At 38.9% G+C, this 16,675-nt stretch overlaps 2 protein-coding genes across 3 annotated transcripts; one reads left to right on the forward strand and one right to left on the reverse strand.

Moving 5' to 3' along the window:
- The first annotated feature begins 41 nt into the window (after positions 1–41).
- asb2b (ankyrin repeat and SOCS box containing 2b) lies at positions 42–9,546 on the forward strand. Of its 2 annotated transcripts, XM_053632473.1 has the most exons (9): positions 42–151; positions 3,263–3,343; positions 3,625–3,788; positions 4,363–4,518; positions 5,243–5,488; positions 6,858–7,029; positions 7,554–8,154; positions 8,848–8,995; positions 9,169–9,546. In XM_053632473.1, exons 1-9 carry the CDS (start codon positions 117–119, stop codon positions 9,345–9,347), a joined length of 1,782 nt encoding a protein of 593 aa, XP_053488448.1. In that variant the 5' UTR covers positions 42–116; the 3' UTR covers positions 9,348–9,546. The 2 variants fall into 2 exon arrangements, with proteins under 2 accessions (XP_053488448.1, XP_053488447.1); XM_053632472.1 differs by lacking the exon at positions 42–151 and having other exon boundaries at positions 2,784–3,343.
- Positions 9,547–10,122: 576 nt separating this feature from the next.
- LOC128612371 (protein FAM181A) lies at positions 10,123–12,044 on the reverse strand. The gene is made up of 2 exons (XM_053632482.1): positions 11,786–12,044; positions 10,123–11,392 (listed from the first exon to the last, which is right to left on the reverse strand). The coding sequence occupies exon 2, from the start codon at positions 11,340–11,342 to the stop codon at positions 10,509–10,511; it is 834 nt and encodes a 277-aa protein (XP_053488457.1). The 5' UTR covers positions 11,343–11,392; positions 11,786–12,044; the 3' UTR covers positions 10,123–10,508.
- Between the last annotated feature and the right edge of the window lie 4,631 nt (positions 12,045–16,675).

The raw sequence follows: 16,675 nt of genomic DNA on the forward strand, positions 1-16,675 counted from the left end.
ACGAGGAGCGTTCTTCCTGTTGTCACAGCAACTGCCCCGGGGGCCTTTTCTCTATAGCGGAATCCTGCATCAGGCATCTACACTTAAGTCTTTAAAATGTGACTTTTAAATACAAAATGCACTCATCTATTTTCCCAAGTACATGTAGCATGTAAGTCAGTTTGTTACCCAATGTAGTTCAACTATTCGTAATGTGTCACTCACCTACCATTTATCTCATGCTCTCAAGTGGTCCACCACTGGCTATTGTTTGGATTGTGGACTATTCTCATACATTTACGGCATTTGGCAGACGCCCTTATCCAGAGCAACTCATACATTCATCTAATTTTTTAAAAAGGAAGAAGAAAAGAGCAGGCTCAGCGGTTACTGGGTTACTGATCAGAAAGTCGGGGTTCAAGCCCCAGCACCACCAAGCTTCTACTGTTGGGCCCTTGAGCAAGATGCTTAACCCTATCTGCTCCAGGGGTGCTGTATCTTGGCTGACCCTGCACTCTGACCCCAACTTTTTAACAAGCTGGGATATGCGAAGAAAAGGATTTCACTGTGCTGTAATGTATATGTGACAAAAAAAGGCTTCTTCTTCTTCTTCTTCTACAGCTGAGCAGTTGAGGGTTAAGCCCTTGCTCAAGGGCCCAGCAGTTGGCTCATGATCTTGTGATCAGTAGTCCAACATCTTAACCACTTCTCAATACAACAGTAGCACTGACGTACATTCAGTCATCTTCAGTAACTGCTTTACCCAGAGCCTTAGGAACACTGGATGCAAGGATGGAATACAACCTGTATAGGAAGTCAGTATATTTTCACACTCATTCATGCTTAGGAGTAGTTCAACATAACCACTCTGACTACTGGCATGTTTTAGCTTGATTCTTGATAGGTCACATGCTTCTTCAAACAAATGGCCCACCAGGAGCCATGCCTTTTTCTCTTCACCTAATAGTAACCACATTGTTTAGCTTTGCCTCTCTATTTAGTTTGACACAGTTAAGTGCATGGATTGTACTGCAGAGGCAAATGAGCCTAAGCAACATTGAGCATATCCTTAAAAGGTATTTGTAGCTCAGGCAGGGCAGCTTGGCCTTTTAGCTCAAATAGGGAGTGAAACTGGTTTCTCAGATGCAGACTCAGACAGATGCACTGGATGAGGCCAATGTGAGTACAGTGATTCTTAAAAGTTATCTTTCTTATGCTAAAGTATTGTGCTTCAGGTTTTAAGTGCTATAAGTGCTGCTACTTGTTTCATGCTTTAACACACACAATTCTGTGTGCATTGGTTTGCTATTATTTCTCATATTTATCAGCTAAAGAGTCGGCTACATACTGTCTTGTATGCATGCAGTGCAAAATAAGTGATTGACTAAACCAAACCACAAATACTACAAATGATTTATGAGAGATAATACAATACAATGCTGCATTAGCCTACAGGATTTCCTGATCCAGATTAGTGGTTGCATTCATTTATCTACACGAACAGCCATTAAAAGTGTTTGTAAGAAGGTGTGTGGCATTTCTAAATAGCCCTGCTTCCCCATCAGATCAACTTGGAGGTACTATTAATGGCATGGTAAGGTTTTTAAAATGATATTGCTTTTTATTCTGCAAGAAGATCCAAGCTCTCTCAATATCACAGTTATATCACTTTTACAGCACACAAAACATATTCTGTATTATGCTTTATGGCAGCATTTCTGAATGCACACCAGCTACACTGTATATGGAAAATTGCCAGAACTTTGTCTCTTGACATTTACGTTCTATCTTCAGGAGTCTAATTATGGGAAGACCATTCTGTTATCAGTCCTATCACAGCCTGCTGGCCTACTTCCTAAAAGGACATTCAACTTGCTTTTAAAGGAGTAGACTGGGGAAATGTCCAATTACACAGATTTTCTACTTTCTTCAAATGTAATCAAGTGGCTACAACATGTTTGTTTTGCATATGTAGCTTTGTGGTAGTGCTAAGAGCAATTCACTCATCTTAACCAGGCTACTATTTGTCATAATAGAAAAATGAACAAAAATACAAGCTTTTCTAATTTTTTAAAGAATTTTGAAAAATCAACAACCTGCTGCATTTAAGATAACCTAACTAGACAATTTTTTACCTTTCGTTGTGTAAATGTAATTCTGTCATTCACTCATTAAAATATGGTTCTGTACAGCACCTTAGGTTCTGCAAAGAACCTTCTTCTTGTCGAGAACTATTTTTCATTGTATAGGGTTCTTGAGAAGAGCTACCTGTATATGGTTCTTTGGAGATTAAAGGAGTTCTTTATGGTTCATTATAGATTCTTCAGAGTAGTGTATTGGTTCTTCAATGTATCATCCTTTAAAAGGTTAAAGTGAACCCTTATAAGCTTCTTAGTGGGACTGGAAAAGGTTCTTCTGGCATCACTCTTAAGAACCTTACTTTGGTTCCTTAAAGCATTGACTAAGGGTTTTTAAAGAACTTATGATAACATGGTTCCTTGTGGCACTGCTGCAAAGAATCATTTCTGGGTTCTTTAAAGCACCAGTAAATAGGTGGTTCTCTAAAGAACTTGAGAGCAGAAGGTTCTTTGTGCAACTTAAAAGGGTTCTCCTATGGCATCAGTCTGAAAAACCTTTTTTGCTTCCAATTGGAACCTTTATTTTTTAGTATTGTGTTTTGTGTAAAAAAAAAAAAAAAAAAAGAAGAAGAAAGAAAGAAAGAAATGAAAAGGCAATGTGGGCTTAATGCAGATCTTTGTCTTATTTTCATTTCTTTGGTAGGAAAACAAGTGCTTTGGGTGATCATATTTACCTTCGACTATTGTAGTGAATTCGTTGGAAGCCTGGGTGTGAGATGCGTGCCGTTAATGCCATTCATTCACTACACTGTTGAATCACTGCAGAGGTAAAGGAAGTCAAGCTGGAGAAGGAACACACTGGGGATTTATCGTGTAATATTACCAGTAAGATTTATCACTCGCACCGTGGTGATCACACGACCCGCAAGCCTGCGCCGGGCACAACAGGAAAATCAAAACAGAAGTACATAGCACGCCCACTTCATGATGTCATTTTGATAGTGTGAGCTGCTCATACATGGTAAACCTCAGCGGCCCCCCCCCATGTCAATGCCTAAAATTAACTCCGGCAACAGCTGAGCTCCAGCATTCTCTTTCTCTCCGTCTCTGTCTCTTCTTTCTCTCCCGCACTCTCTGTCCCTGTCGCTTGCTTTAAACATGACGCGGTTTAGTTATGCAGAATATCTCTCGTTGTTCCGTTCCAGTGGAGTGAAGAGTCACCAGCAGGGTTTTGACAGCGGAGCGCGGTGCGAGGACCCCAGTGACGTCACGGCAGCCCCATCACAGTGAGTCCTTTGTTGCTCGTTATTGTCTAATACAGATGGTTCATCCAGTTGGCCTTATTTACAAAAATAACGTGCAATATCCGATTTGCAATATAGTCGTGTGATGACAGTTGGGTTAAAATACAGCAATTTACTTCTGATCATTCCAGTGGCTCCCAGTTAGATTTCTTAATTCAGGATATTTTTAAGACTTTAATGCAATAAGCAATGCTGATTTCCTGTGTAATTTGCACTTGTAATGTAATTATGTCATCGAAAGTCAAATGACAAAAATTTTCCAGGGAGCCCATAATGCTGGCAGTTAGGAGAGGTAATGTCCAGACCGTGACTGAACTAGCAACATCAATATCATGCATCCAAACCCGTAATGCAGTGGAAGACTGGACAGCCCTACATGAAGCGGCTTATTATGGGCAGGCTGCCTGTGTAAAAGCTCTACTTAAAGGTAAACCCATGTGTTGGATGTTTACAATTGTACAGAATGTACAGAAATCTCTGAAAAGTTTGTCTTTCTTTGCCTCTGGGACAAAGCTCAAGGAAGCAAAGGCAGACTGAGATTGCAGTGGAACAGAGTTTATTGCTGTAATTGTTTCTGATGAATTTTACATGGAAAAATAAACTTGCTCAGCAAGTTGAACGACTGTTGTGCCTTTGGCTTTATCATCTGCTACACAAAATAGATAAGTTTAAGCTAAGAATAGTGTTCTGGGGGGTTGGGGGTCAGGTTTTTATGCATGTCCTCACACTGATAAGAATATGTGGAAATTTTGACCTAGTTAGGATATTTGACTGGTCCCCATGAGGAAAACTGCAGCTTTCATTAAAAACAAAACAAAACAACAACAACCTAAAAAGCCAAAAGGTTTCCTTTTGGTTACTGAGGTTAAGGTTAGGGTTAGTCATAGGTGTAGCATAGCATTGCATACCTGCATGACACAGTGCTATGTATTATGACACAGTACTCACAGTCTGACAAATGTGTGTGTGTGTGTGTGTGTGTGTGTGCACATTTAACACAGTTAAACCCACTTCAGTAGATAAGCGTACTCTCCAGGAGCAGACTGCTCTTCTAATTGCAACTGATGGGAAGCACCTGGAGTGTGTAAAGTTTCTTCTGGAGGCAGGTGCAGACCCAGATATCAGCAATAAAAGCAAAGAGACACCACTTTATAAAGGTACATGCTGCTTTATAGTATCAACATATTGTGTTTTTGTGTGTTTATACTACACGTTTATGTGTGTGCGCTTGATGTGTGAGCATTGTTGAATGATATGAGGAAAGTTATTGCACAGCACAAAAGGTTGTTTTACACTACACATGTACTATATACAAATGGGTGTGAAGGAGAAGTGTCTTAGTGTATTTTACCAGTATCTGGAACTGTACTGGAGGTATGAACCCAAGTCTTCCCAATGATATTTCATCAGTTGGTGTTTTGATGATGGTGGTGCTTCAGTCCAAAATCAATAATAGGAAGGCCATAGTATATAATTTACATCAATTTTATACTCATTAAACCATTTTGAAAGCCCAGTGGAAAGACCAATCCCAGCTGGATAGAAACTTAAAATAAACATTCATCTTGTGTTTTCTTTTCATATTGTACAGTGTTTTTAGACTGATGGTATTTTTAGCCCCTGACTAGTAAACTAGCATAAGGATGTGATTTTGATAGAGACTACAAAGCACTTCTGTTAGTCACTTTGGATAAGGGTGTCTCCTAAATAATGTACACTTAGAGAGTTTTTATCATGAGATACATTTGATCAGTGAGAATATATTTATTGATATGCAGGGACCCTTACATCTAAGGAGAAAAGAGGACCCAAACCATACCAGTAAAAAGTCTCCCAAAGCATAGCAATTTTTAAAAACTTGTTTCCTGTCTGTACCTTCAGCTTGTGAAAAAGAGAGCATTGACATTGTGAGGCTGATCCTAGCATTTGGAGGCTCAGTAAACCAGCGCTGCCATCGTGGCTGGACAGCTCTCCATGAAGCAGTGAGACGGGGGAACACACAGCTCTGTGAGGCTCTCCTGCAGGCCGGAGCTGCCATTGAAGCCACCAACTCTTACGGTATCACTCCACTCATAGAGGCAGCTCGGCATGGCAGGACAAAGATGGTGAACTACCTCATTAGTAAAGGTAGGCCAGCATAAACCCTGGACCTATACCATTTCATCATCACTGGAAGGCTGACAGGAGGTCAAGTGGCTGAGATGACAAACTGATATTTCAGTAACTTTGTAGTGTAGGTGTAATATGCCATCAAGTTGGCAATTCTTATTTACAATATTTAATTAGCTGAGGTGGGTGAACATGGCACTGCAAGATTCCTAGCCTTCTCTATAAATACAACATGCATCAGCTAATCAGAAATAGACATGGATAGAGCAGATTAACTGAAGAGTTCCTAATTACATTTAATTAGTACATTTCATATCGGGTGACTAGTAGTGGATGGTTATAACTCTGAAGTTAAGGTTCTTAACTTGTGCTCAAAAGACTTGCCAGATAGACACTCTTGTGCCCTTGAGCAAGACTTTTAACCTTCAGCTACCGGATTGTAAATTGCATTGCATAACAGTGTTTGCAAAATTATCACATGTAAGGTGACAGCACCCCTTATTGAGCACTGTTGTCAACCTTGTACGTGCTCTGGATCTAATCAGAAATAAAATCTTGTAATCTAGATAAAACTGTGTAAATTTTGTAAATTGCAAGAACAATTAGATGTGGAATATCAGGAAAAGGCCTATAAATATTATTGTATCAATATTTTTTTAATATTATAAAATATTGTATTGATAATAATAATAATAAGAAGAAGAAGAAGAAGAAGAAGAAGATAGTTTGATTTTATTACTCAATAATTATTTAGATTTCAGATTAGGTTAAAATTGTGGCAAATTACCAACATTACTCAGACAAACAGCATTTCTTTACAAAATGGATTACTTTTATGCAGAGGACTTGCTCCATTCGATAAGTGAGTGCCCCAAAAAGTGCCCTACCTTAAGTAAAACCACTGTTCTAGTTTTCTGCTTACCTCTGAAGTCTTCTACTACCTTATTAATTGTGGGACAACTTGTTTAAAATATATATTACACAGTTACTCACTATATTATAAGCATAATATTTTATTAGTCATATACATATATAAGCAGTCATTACTTAAGAAGGATTAGGTTTTTCTGATTGCCATGGCCCGGTTTTTCAGATTGCCATGACTACTCTTTGGCTGAGTGTAAGGATATGTAATACAGTATAGTGGGTGTAATATCTGTTTCAGTTTGATAACTAAAGATAGAGGGGTCATAGCAGCATGAACTGACATTGCAGATCATTATAACTCAAAGAGCCAAGTGGACATGTCATTTACATTTGCTGTACAAAAAACATTTTCCTGTATTCTAAAGTGTGTTTTTTTACCTTGTTTTGCATTTGTTCTTCTAAATAAAGTTGATTGGAACATTAAAGTTCATGACAGCTCAGCTGTTTTATATCTTCAAAGGTGCTGGCGTGAACCTACAGTCATGTGAAGGGACTACTGCTCTGAGTGAAGCCTGTAAACATGGTCATAGAGACACAGTGGACTTTTTGCTCAGACACCATGCAGATGCCAACAAAGGCTCCAAAACTGGACTTCTGCCTTTGCACATTGCTGCCCAGCATGGCCATGAAGAGTAAGCGCAATCATCTGCCAAATACAGATATCTTTGTATTATCCATAAGTTGTTTGCTAATAATGTGCCATTCCATGGATTTTAAAATAGCAGCTTCTAGACAGCTGTAGTAGAAGCTGTTGTCAATGACAGGTGTATGTCAACGGTATGATGTAACCCAACAGTGACTCCATGTGATGGCTCCCTTTTAGGAGGAGCAAGTCATTTTGGTGATGGGGGTGGGGTGGGAGAGCAGGTGGTGTGACAAAGTGCGTTATATCGAGAGTGCCTGCCTTGACAGGTGATGCAAACAAAACACTGACCTTCGGTTGCAGCTGTCAAGAATGACCCAACAGCTCAAGTGTGCTAAAGTTTACAGAGTACAAATTGTTAAAATGATCTTTAAAATCAAGCCAAGGTCTATATATCAACACATAGGATAAATAAGTAGTGATTCAGTGTATGCTAACTATTAGTTTTCTGTTCAGTGTATGCTAACTATTCAGTGTATGCTAACTATTTGTTTTGTTGTTTTATTTTCCTAGGATTGTATCATTACTGCTGCCTGTCACTAGTCGTGCAAAAATACGACAAAGTGGCATCACTCCTCTTCATCTGGCAGCTGAGTTCAACCAAGAAAAAGTTGTCAGCTTCTTGATCAAGTCAGGCTGTGATGTTAATGCAAGTCTGTCCCACGAACGCTCATCAATGTTCCATGACCAACGCAGCACAGCTCTGTACTGCGCTGTCACAGCTGGTAATGGAGAGGTTGTGGACTTGTTGCTCAAGGCTGGTGCAAACCCCAATCTGGACCCCCTCAGCCCACTGCTAGTCGCACTACGACACGGCTGTTTTAGGACTATAACTACACTAGTGGAACATGGAGCAGATGTTAATGCTCATGTACCAGCTCATCCCACTGATTTTCCAGGAGTGCTGTTATATATGCATAGCATGGGAATTTTACAGTATCTGTTGGACAATGGATGTGAGGCACAGGAATGTTTCAGGTGTGACCATACAGACAGCAGGCAACTTGCTAGCCAAAGCAGAATGGAGGACACAGACCAGACGACTCACTCAGTGACAGGAAATGCATTTCCATCACAAACAATCTGTACTGAATCAACAACCAGAAATCTACAGGTACAAAAACTGTATCTTAGCCTTCAAAGTTATTATTTTTGATTCTATAATATAGCTATATATACTTTTATTATTTCCCCTACATTCATAATTCAGCTACAAAAGAGGCAGTGCAACTTGAACTGGAAGTGTATTATTCCTGATAATTTATTAGATGTCTATCAGCCAAGTTGGAAACAATTCTTCATACTTTCATTTTTAAATGAAACTATTCCATTTAAAAATGTTTCCTTAAATTTTCTAGGTAATGAATTCAAAGCTTTAAAAAAAGTTTTGTATCAGATGTTTAATATATTTTACCATGGATTGTTTAATTCCACTAGTATATTCATTGTAAAGAAGGTTAGCACCCAATAAACCAAGCTTTGATTTTGTTGAAAACATTATATCTTACCTTCGCAGATGCCTTAACTTTCTTAGGAAGTATTCTTAATAGTATATTACTGTTATATTTTCAAAGGAACATTTTTATATTACTGAAATGAACAGAGGAAAGTATGTTTCAAACGCAAGTTAATGTCCATGTAAACCTGTGATTTTAAATTAAGCAAGCATGCCTATTTGAAAATTACAATTTACTAATATTCCTAAATGTCATTTAAATTAGTACTACATAGTAGTCTACATATTTCATGCTTCTGATACAGCTCTAAATACTTAGACTTCTTTATTGTGCCCAATCTCCATCTCCAGTTTTGTGAGTGGATTTCCTCTGTGAGTCATATGGCCGCACCTCTGATCACCTTGCTACTGGATTATGTTGGAAATGTCCAGCTGTGTTGCAGAGTCATTGAACTATTCAAAAGCAAAAAAGAATGGGCTGCCATTAAGGAAAAAGCATGTAAGTAGAGGTTTCTGATTTTTAAAAAAAAAATAGTTTAATATGTAATTCTCTTTCATTTATAATCAATTCCAAGGACCTGCCTTGGAACGAATAGACTGCAGTGGAGTGCATATTATACCACTGCATTACATGCATTATTGTGCTTTGACCTGTGTAAAACTTCTTCACAGCATCACCTCGTCCACTGATGCATCTGTGCAGGCTGAAGGTTCGAGAGCAAGTTGGTGCCCAGAGACTGACATCTCTAAATACTCTTCCAATACCGGGCAGACTGCTCCACTATCTGTGTTGTTCACAGGACAACACTACAGAATATACAGTCCTAAAGCTCACGTCAACTCACACATAAATTGCAAGTTATTTGAGATTTCTATTCTAACTTTGTTTGGACAGTTTGTGTCAGTTGTGCTTTTTGTGGTTGTGCACACAGTTTTATCTATTTATAAGAAGAGATGAGAGATCACATTTGAGGTACTTCAAATTTATGATGAATACTTATAATAGGTATACAATTACAATTAACCATTATCCACAACATAGCCAAAATGATGATTATCTACATACTGGTAATTGTAACTATTACACTGGAACACAGAGACTGAACAAGCTTCACATGTGTTGTGACTGGAAACAACATTTACATATAATGTAAAGTCTCCTCACTGAAAAATGAGAACATTTTTAATCATGTGATGTGTGTTTTTGGGTTGGTAGTCTTTACCATATCATGGGCCCTACATCAAGTCAAAATGTGCATTCTTAGTGAAGTGCATCAATTATACAGGTGAAACATGAAGAAACCTTGTTCAGAAGCTCACTTGATGTATTTTTTTAGATGGGTTTTAGGTTATCTGAGATGATTTATGCATTCACAGGCATAAGGTGAATATAATATAAGATGTGTGAAAAGGACATACATGAAGCCAAACAGCCAAGCAATGGACTGTGAAAAGGAACACATATTGGTATTAAAGTTATATTTTTAAGTTGATTTGTTGACTCTGTAATATTTGAGGTAGCTGGTAGCACATTCTAATCATAATGACTATATCAGTGTTTACGTGTATTATCCAATTTTATCCAAACTCTGTAAAGAATTATCCTTTGTTATGAAATGTCCCATTCTCTGTACAGAAGACACAACATTAGCAATCCATAATGATATATACTTTAACCCTAGTATAATATTCCAACTTACTATTCCAAAAGGTTAATAGCCTATTAAGTGTTAATTAAAGTTTCTAGAACAGTCTTGGTAAACACTAGACTAAACCCAGCCTCAGTAACATGAGCTTATAGCTTATTTTTTTTCTGAGCATGCTACATGTTTATTGGCCCTTTAAGTGCTTCATTAAGACATTGGCAGGCCTAAGGGCTTCTAACTGCCGTCAATATTTACATATCAAGACAATGAATACAGACGTAACTCTCTGAATGACCAAGTATTTACAGTTCGTAGTCTTTGTCATTTGTACTAATGATAGTAATGTTCAGGCATATCCGCAGACGGCTATATAAAACCGAACACGCTGAAAATGGAGGAAGAAACCGGTTTGGTTGGAATTGGCTTGACCACGACGTGCGTTGAACTGTATTTCAGTTCATCTTTGATTTTTTGCATGTCCAGTTCAGTCGCGGGTGTTTTAGCCCTGAGCCCCGGTCCGGTAAATGCACTATGAGGCGTTATAAGGTGGCTGTGGAGGAGTCGGTGTCCGTGGCACTGAAGCGGACAGTACGCGCACACGGCCACGTTGGTAGAAGTCAGATCCACCCTGAGAGGCTCCAGGTCCGAAGATCCCCGTCGAACGCGCAGCCACGAGTTTGCTTTCAGTTCATCTTCAATCGTGGTCCTTTTCTCTCCATCACCCTCCGAAGATCCGTACCCTACAGTCCCGCCTGAGTGGCTTTTCCACGCGTATTCAAAGCTGATGTGAGAGGAGCGCGGTTCTTCCCAGAAGGAAGCCGGAAGCTGGCGTTTGCGCATGGGAATGTGACCCGGTGCGCTCCGGTTCTCACTGTTTGGATTTCCATCCACGTTCTCTTCTCCACGTATATGCGTAGCTTGCGTTTCGTTCAAAAGCACATTTTTAGCACGTTCGTGCGTAAACATAACACGCTTGTCCTCGGTCAGTTTAGCAGCACTGGACTCGCTGATTCTGTGTGTGTGGCACCGAGGCGTCCTCGGGCACTTCTGTGAGAAACGCTTTAGCTGCTTCTGAAGGTACTTCCTGTGGTCCACGGAGCGTCTACAGGGGGCTGATTTGTCCAGGGCTGCCTTGATGTCGCTTGAAGCCAAATTCACGAAGTTAAGTAAGGTTTTCACTTCGCTATCAGAGCTTGCCATTTTTAACCAGCGCTTGTCTTTTAAGCCATTCCGCGTCCACAAATGTCACTCTGTATGAAAAAAAGGAATACAAATGAATTTCGCTCCATCTAAAAACAAAACGTTCCTGAATCATGTTTCATGAGTTCTTTGGGCTGCATCACATTAAGTGTCTTGAGGAACCCTTCCGCAAAGAAACTGAAACATAAATGGTTCCTGAAAAGAAAATGTATCTAAATAAATACATTAGTAATAACAGCTCTGAGTGGAACCTATTAAGGTCCAGGTAAAATTAATTTGGGGCTGATGATGCTCAGATTACAGCATATGATTGGTCCCTTAGGAAATCATCAAAAATTAAGCAAACGTCGCCCAGTATTCATTGCAAATGTTTGCTCTTAAAGATGTCAACTTATTGATATAAACTTTATCAAAAATCTCAAACTATCTCTAGCAGAACTCACTGTTTTGTGCAGAAACGCTGTCCAGCTTGGCTGCCCTCTCACTGCAGTAGTTTAACCACTTGAACAAGCTGAATGAATATAAACTTCGTGTAGTTATGGTGCTTCCTTTGAGCCAATCAGCGACCTCAATCCCCCTTCAATACCCCCCAATGAGCTCGCGCGCTCCCCGCCAGCGAATTCTTTCCCCGCGCATACTGTTGCCATGGTGATCCCCGGAGATCAAGCGACTAATAGTTGCGATATTTCTTTGTTGTGTTCTAGGTGGATAGCCCGGTGCGCTACATCTTATGGGTAGCTTAAAACCATCAAACGTTTGGTGCCCGTGCTGGCATGCTTCAGGGCAAAAGCACAAAGCGCGCTTTTTAGGATTTCGGGGACACTTTTAACTGTTCCGATCTAACACTCTCTCCTCTCCACCTAAGGGTGATGTCAGAAGCAGTTTGGGGGGGGGTCCCTAAAAAAGGTGGGCATAACCATGGAAAGGGGGCTTGAGCGCTCAAGAATCTTGTCTTTCTGTTTGCCCCCTCAATCGAGCCGCACAAAAGCTGAATTACTCATTCAAACCTCGCCGGACAAAGGCGGAGGAGCTTGGATAGCACTCCCCACATTTGTAGGCAAACATTTAGAGACCTAAATCGAGTCGTCGTGAAGGAGAAAGAGTTAGACAAAGCCCATAGAATTGCCATCAGCAAACATTTTCCCGTGTCATATTAGCGGGGTCTCCATGACTCCTTCTGGCCCGCGGACAATAGCGCAAGTTTGCACACTCGAATACTGTCACCCTGCCAACGGCTCCGAGGGCCGCAAACAGGACAATCCCCGCGCGCAAAAAAAGAAGCACGGGCTCCGCGGGGAAGGTCGCGGCAGAAAAGAGGAAAAAGGGACTTGTGAAATGCTAATTGAGCTCCGTCCCACATTCAGAGGGGGAAAAGAGAGAAGGCTACCTATCCACCTCCTTCTCCAGAGGCCTATTAGTGCTGTGAGGAAGCAGCTGTCTGGACAGCACTCTTCAAAGCATGCCCCAAAACTTTAACTTCACATGGTGGTCCCTATAGCACAAAGCATCACAAACTGTATAATGCATAATTAGCCTATTTATACATAGCCTATTATTTTAAATCTGTGTGTAACATGCCTTACCTTACCCTACCTTACCTTACCACCATACCCTACCTTACCAATATAAAAAAAAGCTATTTAACTTAATAGTTTGTGTTAACACTCACATTTTTAAGCTTTATGACTGTTTACATGGCTGTAAGATAAGAATTTGATCTCCTTACAAGGACATAGGCATACATGACTCCAGATCATCATAAAGCATACACGATAACATCAAAATATTAATGGAGTGAATGATGGAGTATAAGGGAGTGTAGGCTATACTCTCTGCACCCAAAAGTGCATTTTATAAGAAACTACTAGCATTCTATGGCTAGAACATCAGATTATTGACAGATATAATTAGGACATATTCAAAGCCAACTTTTTTTAATCACGCACTAGCATCTGCTCCACTACAGCTCTTTCATAAGACTGCGTTGCCATTTTCTCTTTTTGTTCTCACCAATCTCAAAAGGCCAATTAAACAATAGCACACTCTTTTCAAGGCTGTATGGTTCATTCCTGCTCTTTTGAAGTGACAAAGAAAAGAGATGAAAGGAGAAAGTAAGATGGGAAGATGGGCTATTACACCCATGGTTACTCTGATAGCCTGAGGAAGATGGATGGTTGGTCTATAAGTCAGATGATTGATTTATCTTTAAATTAAAAGTCATGGTGGAAAAGTGTCAAATGTAAAAGTGGATTCAACTAAAATACATGTATGCTATATGTAATGTTTAACATGCTTTATTTATTTGTTTATTTATTTATTTATTATCTCAAGCTAGACACTGGCTGCAATAGGTACAAAGATGTATTTATAGTCTAATATAGATCATATAGATCTCTATAACAACAATTCAATTCATCAAGCAATGTCTACAACCATAGCCCAAGCATTCCACAAAATTTGGCTTTATAGAACAAGAAGAAAGCCATTATAGGGGGAAATAAAATCCATAAGAAATCAAGTTCATGTTTGACAAATGCAAGTTTGGAGAGTCAGCATACATGAAAAAACATTTTGGCCTTGTCACAAAGCGCCATGTTTGTTGGAAACTCAACAATTTTTGAATAGGCAAAAATATCAAGATCAGTCAAAATATCCCAGACTTGAAGGTGTAATTGCAGCCAAAAGTAGTTCTACCAAATAGTGACCCAAGGGGGTGAATACTGATGCAGCCATCAAATGTATGCTTTTTTTCCCCCTTAAAGTTTCACAATAAAAAAGTCTTTAGATTGTTTAACCAAATGATACAAATACTAAGTAAGTTCATTTCAATTCCAGGTTGTAACACTACAATATGTGGAAAAGTTCAAGGGGAGTACCTCTATAGATACAATGAAATTCAAAGAAGCTGCTTTTGAATGTGTTGAATCATCACTAATTTTTTTTAAGTCAGCTCATCAGAGTGTCTACATGGCTATTTTCATCTGCAGCCAAAATTATTCTTGATATCTTCATTCTGAAGCTTGGGGAAAGCTGTAGCAATTTGTCTCAAGGTGCTTTGCCAGCATCTGGAATTAGGTAGTACATCATTAACAGGCTGATGGAACAGGTTTCCTCGAAACACAACTAAATGCTAATAGGCCATTGTGGGCATGCATTCAAAAAAACCGTATTACCAATGTCTACAACTAGAGGACAGCATTGCTGTGGCAAAAATAATACTTCCATCAATAATTCAGCACCAAAACATAAAGCATGTCTGTGTAATTGTATTCCATATGGTTTATGCATTTCAGAACAACACAGACACATTCTCCCTAAGAAGTTATCGCAAATAAAATAGTGTTATGACAAAGCAAATTTTTTCTTGACCTTGGGTAAAAATATAGCCCACTAGTAAAAAGTATACTAGTGTATATATATATTTTATTTGTTTTTCTTTCACTGCCAAAGAATATGTCTCTGTCTTTGCCTGATGTGAGTGCTTGCATGAGAGTGGGAAGGCTGACACATATCTCCTCCAACACTAATAGTATTTTCGGAGACCTTCAGTTACGCATGGTACCTGGCAGGCCTCTGCATTGCTAAGCAGTGCTTTTATTGGGTCCATCCTCTGGGGCGAAATAAGATTAGGCTGATGCAAGGCTCAGAGTTCTAAATGTCAGGTCTACCTCTCTCTTTATCACTAATAACATAAAGGCCTTGCAGCTCTGTTATTCTCCTTGCACATTTTAAACACTGGCTAAAAAGCCACATGTACCCTGGAGCTGACTTTCTGCAGTGAACATTTCTGCATGCCACTAAATTTAGGTTAAATCTGTCCCATTACAAGAGTGTGAGCACTATGAGATTATTTGTATTAAACTTAAAAACAATTCAGGTTAATGAAAAATGACTAGGGCCATAGTTTCATTTTCCCATAAACCTAAAGGCATACAATACAATAGCTACTGCAAGTATCAAAGGCTTAAAATCTTGTATAAGTGATATACATGTGATTAAAAGCTAACCTCAGATAAAAAACAATTAAGATGGTATAGTAAATTATAAAAAGTGGACATTTTGTGTTATTTTATGATGAGTATGTTTTTCCTCTCCACAAAGAACTATAAATGTGACTGTTCACTTAAACCCAAACCAATACGCTCTCTTATTTTCAATTAAAATGATTGGGATGAATTAAACCATTAATATTGGTCCAAATGTAATACATATGATTGTAATAATGTGTAGGTTTATGTTTTTCATTTCAGTTTTAGATGTGTCTGATCTGTCTGTCTAGAAGGTGAAGGGGAAGAGTGGAGAATGACATATGGTGTGGAGCAGCTGGAACCCCCTGTACTGAACAGAAGCCAGCGTGTCTCTAAACACGCAAGCGGGTTATGGAATATAAATATGCCTTGCAGCCTTATGATGTGAGCTGAAGCACAGCTTTTTCTTCATTTTTATTTTTATAATGGTTCTAATACTGTATGTGGCAGTTCTGTTGAATCCACACATGGAAAATGGCACTGAAGCTTAGTATACTGAACAGACTAAACTGCTAAGCAAAATAATCTAGACAAGATTTGTGAAAAAAGATTTCCTCATTAGCTTTGCCCTTAAAATGTTTTTAAAGGGCAGTCAATGACATTTTGGCATTCTGGAAGTAACTATTACTCATGTGGCATATGTGAATTTATATATAAAGATTCACAAATGAGGCAAAAGACAAAGATTTCTGTTATATATGTCCTGTTATATGATTACCTGCAAATGTAAAATAAAATAGATTTGTTTAAAAAATGTCTGGGATGTCTGGAAGATAAAATATTTTCAAGAGAATAAATCTGTACAACAGAATACAGGTAGGGTTCTCCTTATTAATGTCAATGAAGTATATAAAAAAAACAGTCTGATCTTTAATACAGCTCATTATAACTGCTCAAACTAGATGTTGGGTTACTGATAAAAGATAAAAGAGTGCATAATATGCATTAGCAGTTCTCATATCTGACCACAGGCAGAAAAACACCTCCATTAATACTCAGTAACAGCTTGCAACCAGTCAGATAGCATGTCACTCCCCATTAGCATTATCCACAAGCATCAGAAGGGTGATAATGGACTGAAGGCAATGAATACAAAAGTATACTTTTGAAAATATAAATGAACTTTGAATGATATGTATGTGTGGGTGTATATGTGAAAAGTATAATGGGCTTAAGAGATAGAGTGTATTAGGAAGGGAATAATGAATTTATTATATTTATTTCCATATGCTCTTGCTGATAGTGTGAAACATGGCAGAAACTGAGTGTAGATTTTCAATATGCTGAACATGAACCTGGTTCTCT

Source organism: Ictalurus furcatus, chromosome 9 (genome assembly GCF_023375685.1).
Source record: "Ictalurus furcatus strain D&B chromosome 9, Billie_1.0, whole genome shotgun sequence".
Lineage (NCBI taxonomy): Eukaryota > Metazoa > Chordata > Actinopteri > Siluriformes > Ictaluridae > Ictalurus > Ictalurus furcatus.

Excerpts from the sequence above, each read along its gene's own strand:
- LOC128612371 (XM_053632482.1), bottom strand. The coding sequence starts at position 11,342 with ATGGCAAGCTCTGATAGCGAAGTGAAAACCTTACTTAACTTCGTGAAT.
- asb2b (XM_053632472.1), top strand. The coding sequence starts at position 3,216 with ATGACGCGGTTTAGTTATGCAGAATATCTCTCGTTGTTCCGTTCCAGT. Across the intron at positions 3,344-3,624 it reads GTCACGGCAGCCCCATCACA|GGAGCCCATAATGCTGGCAG; the intron begins GTGAGTCCTTTG and ends AAAATTTTCCAG. Across the intron at positions 7,030-7,553 it reads GCCCAGCATGGCCATGAAGA|GATTGTATCATTACTGCTGC; the intron begins GTAAGCGCAATC and ends TTATTTTCCTAG.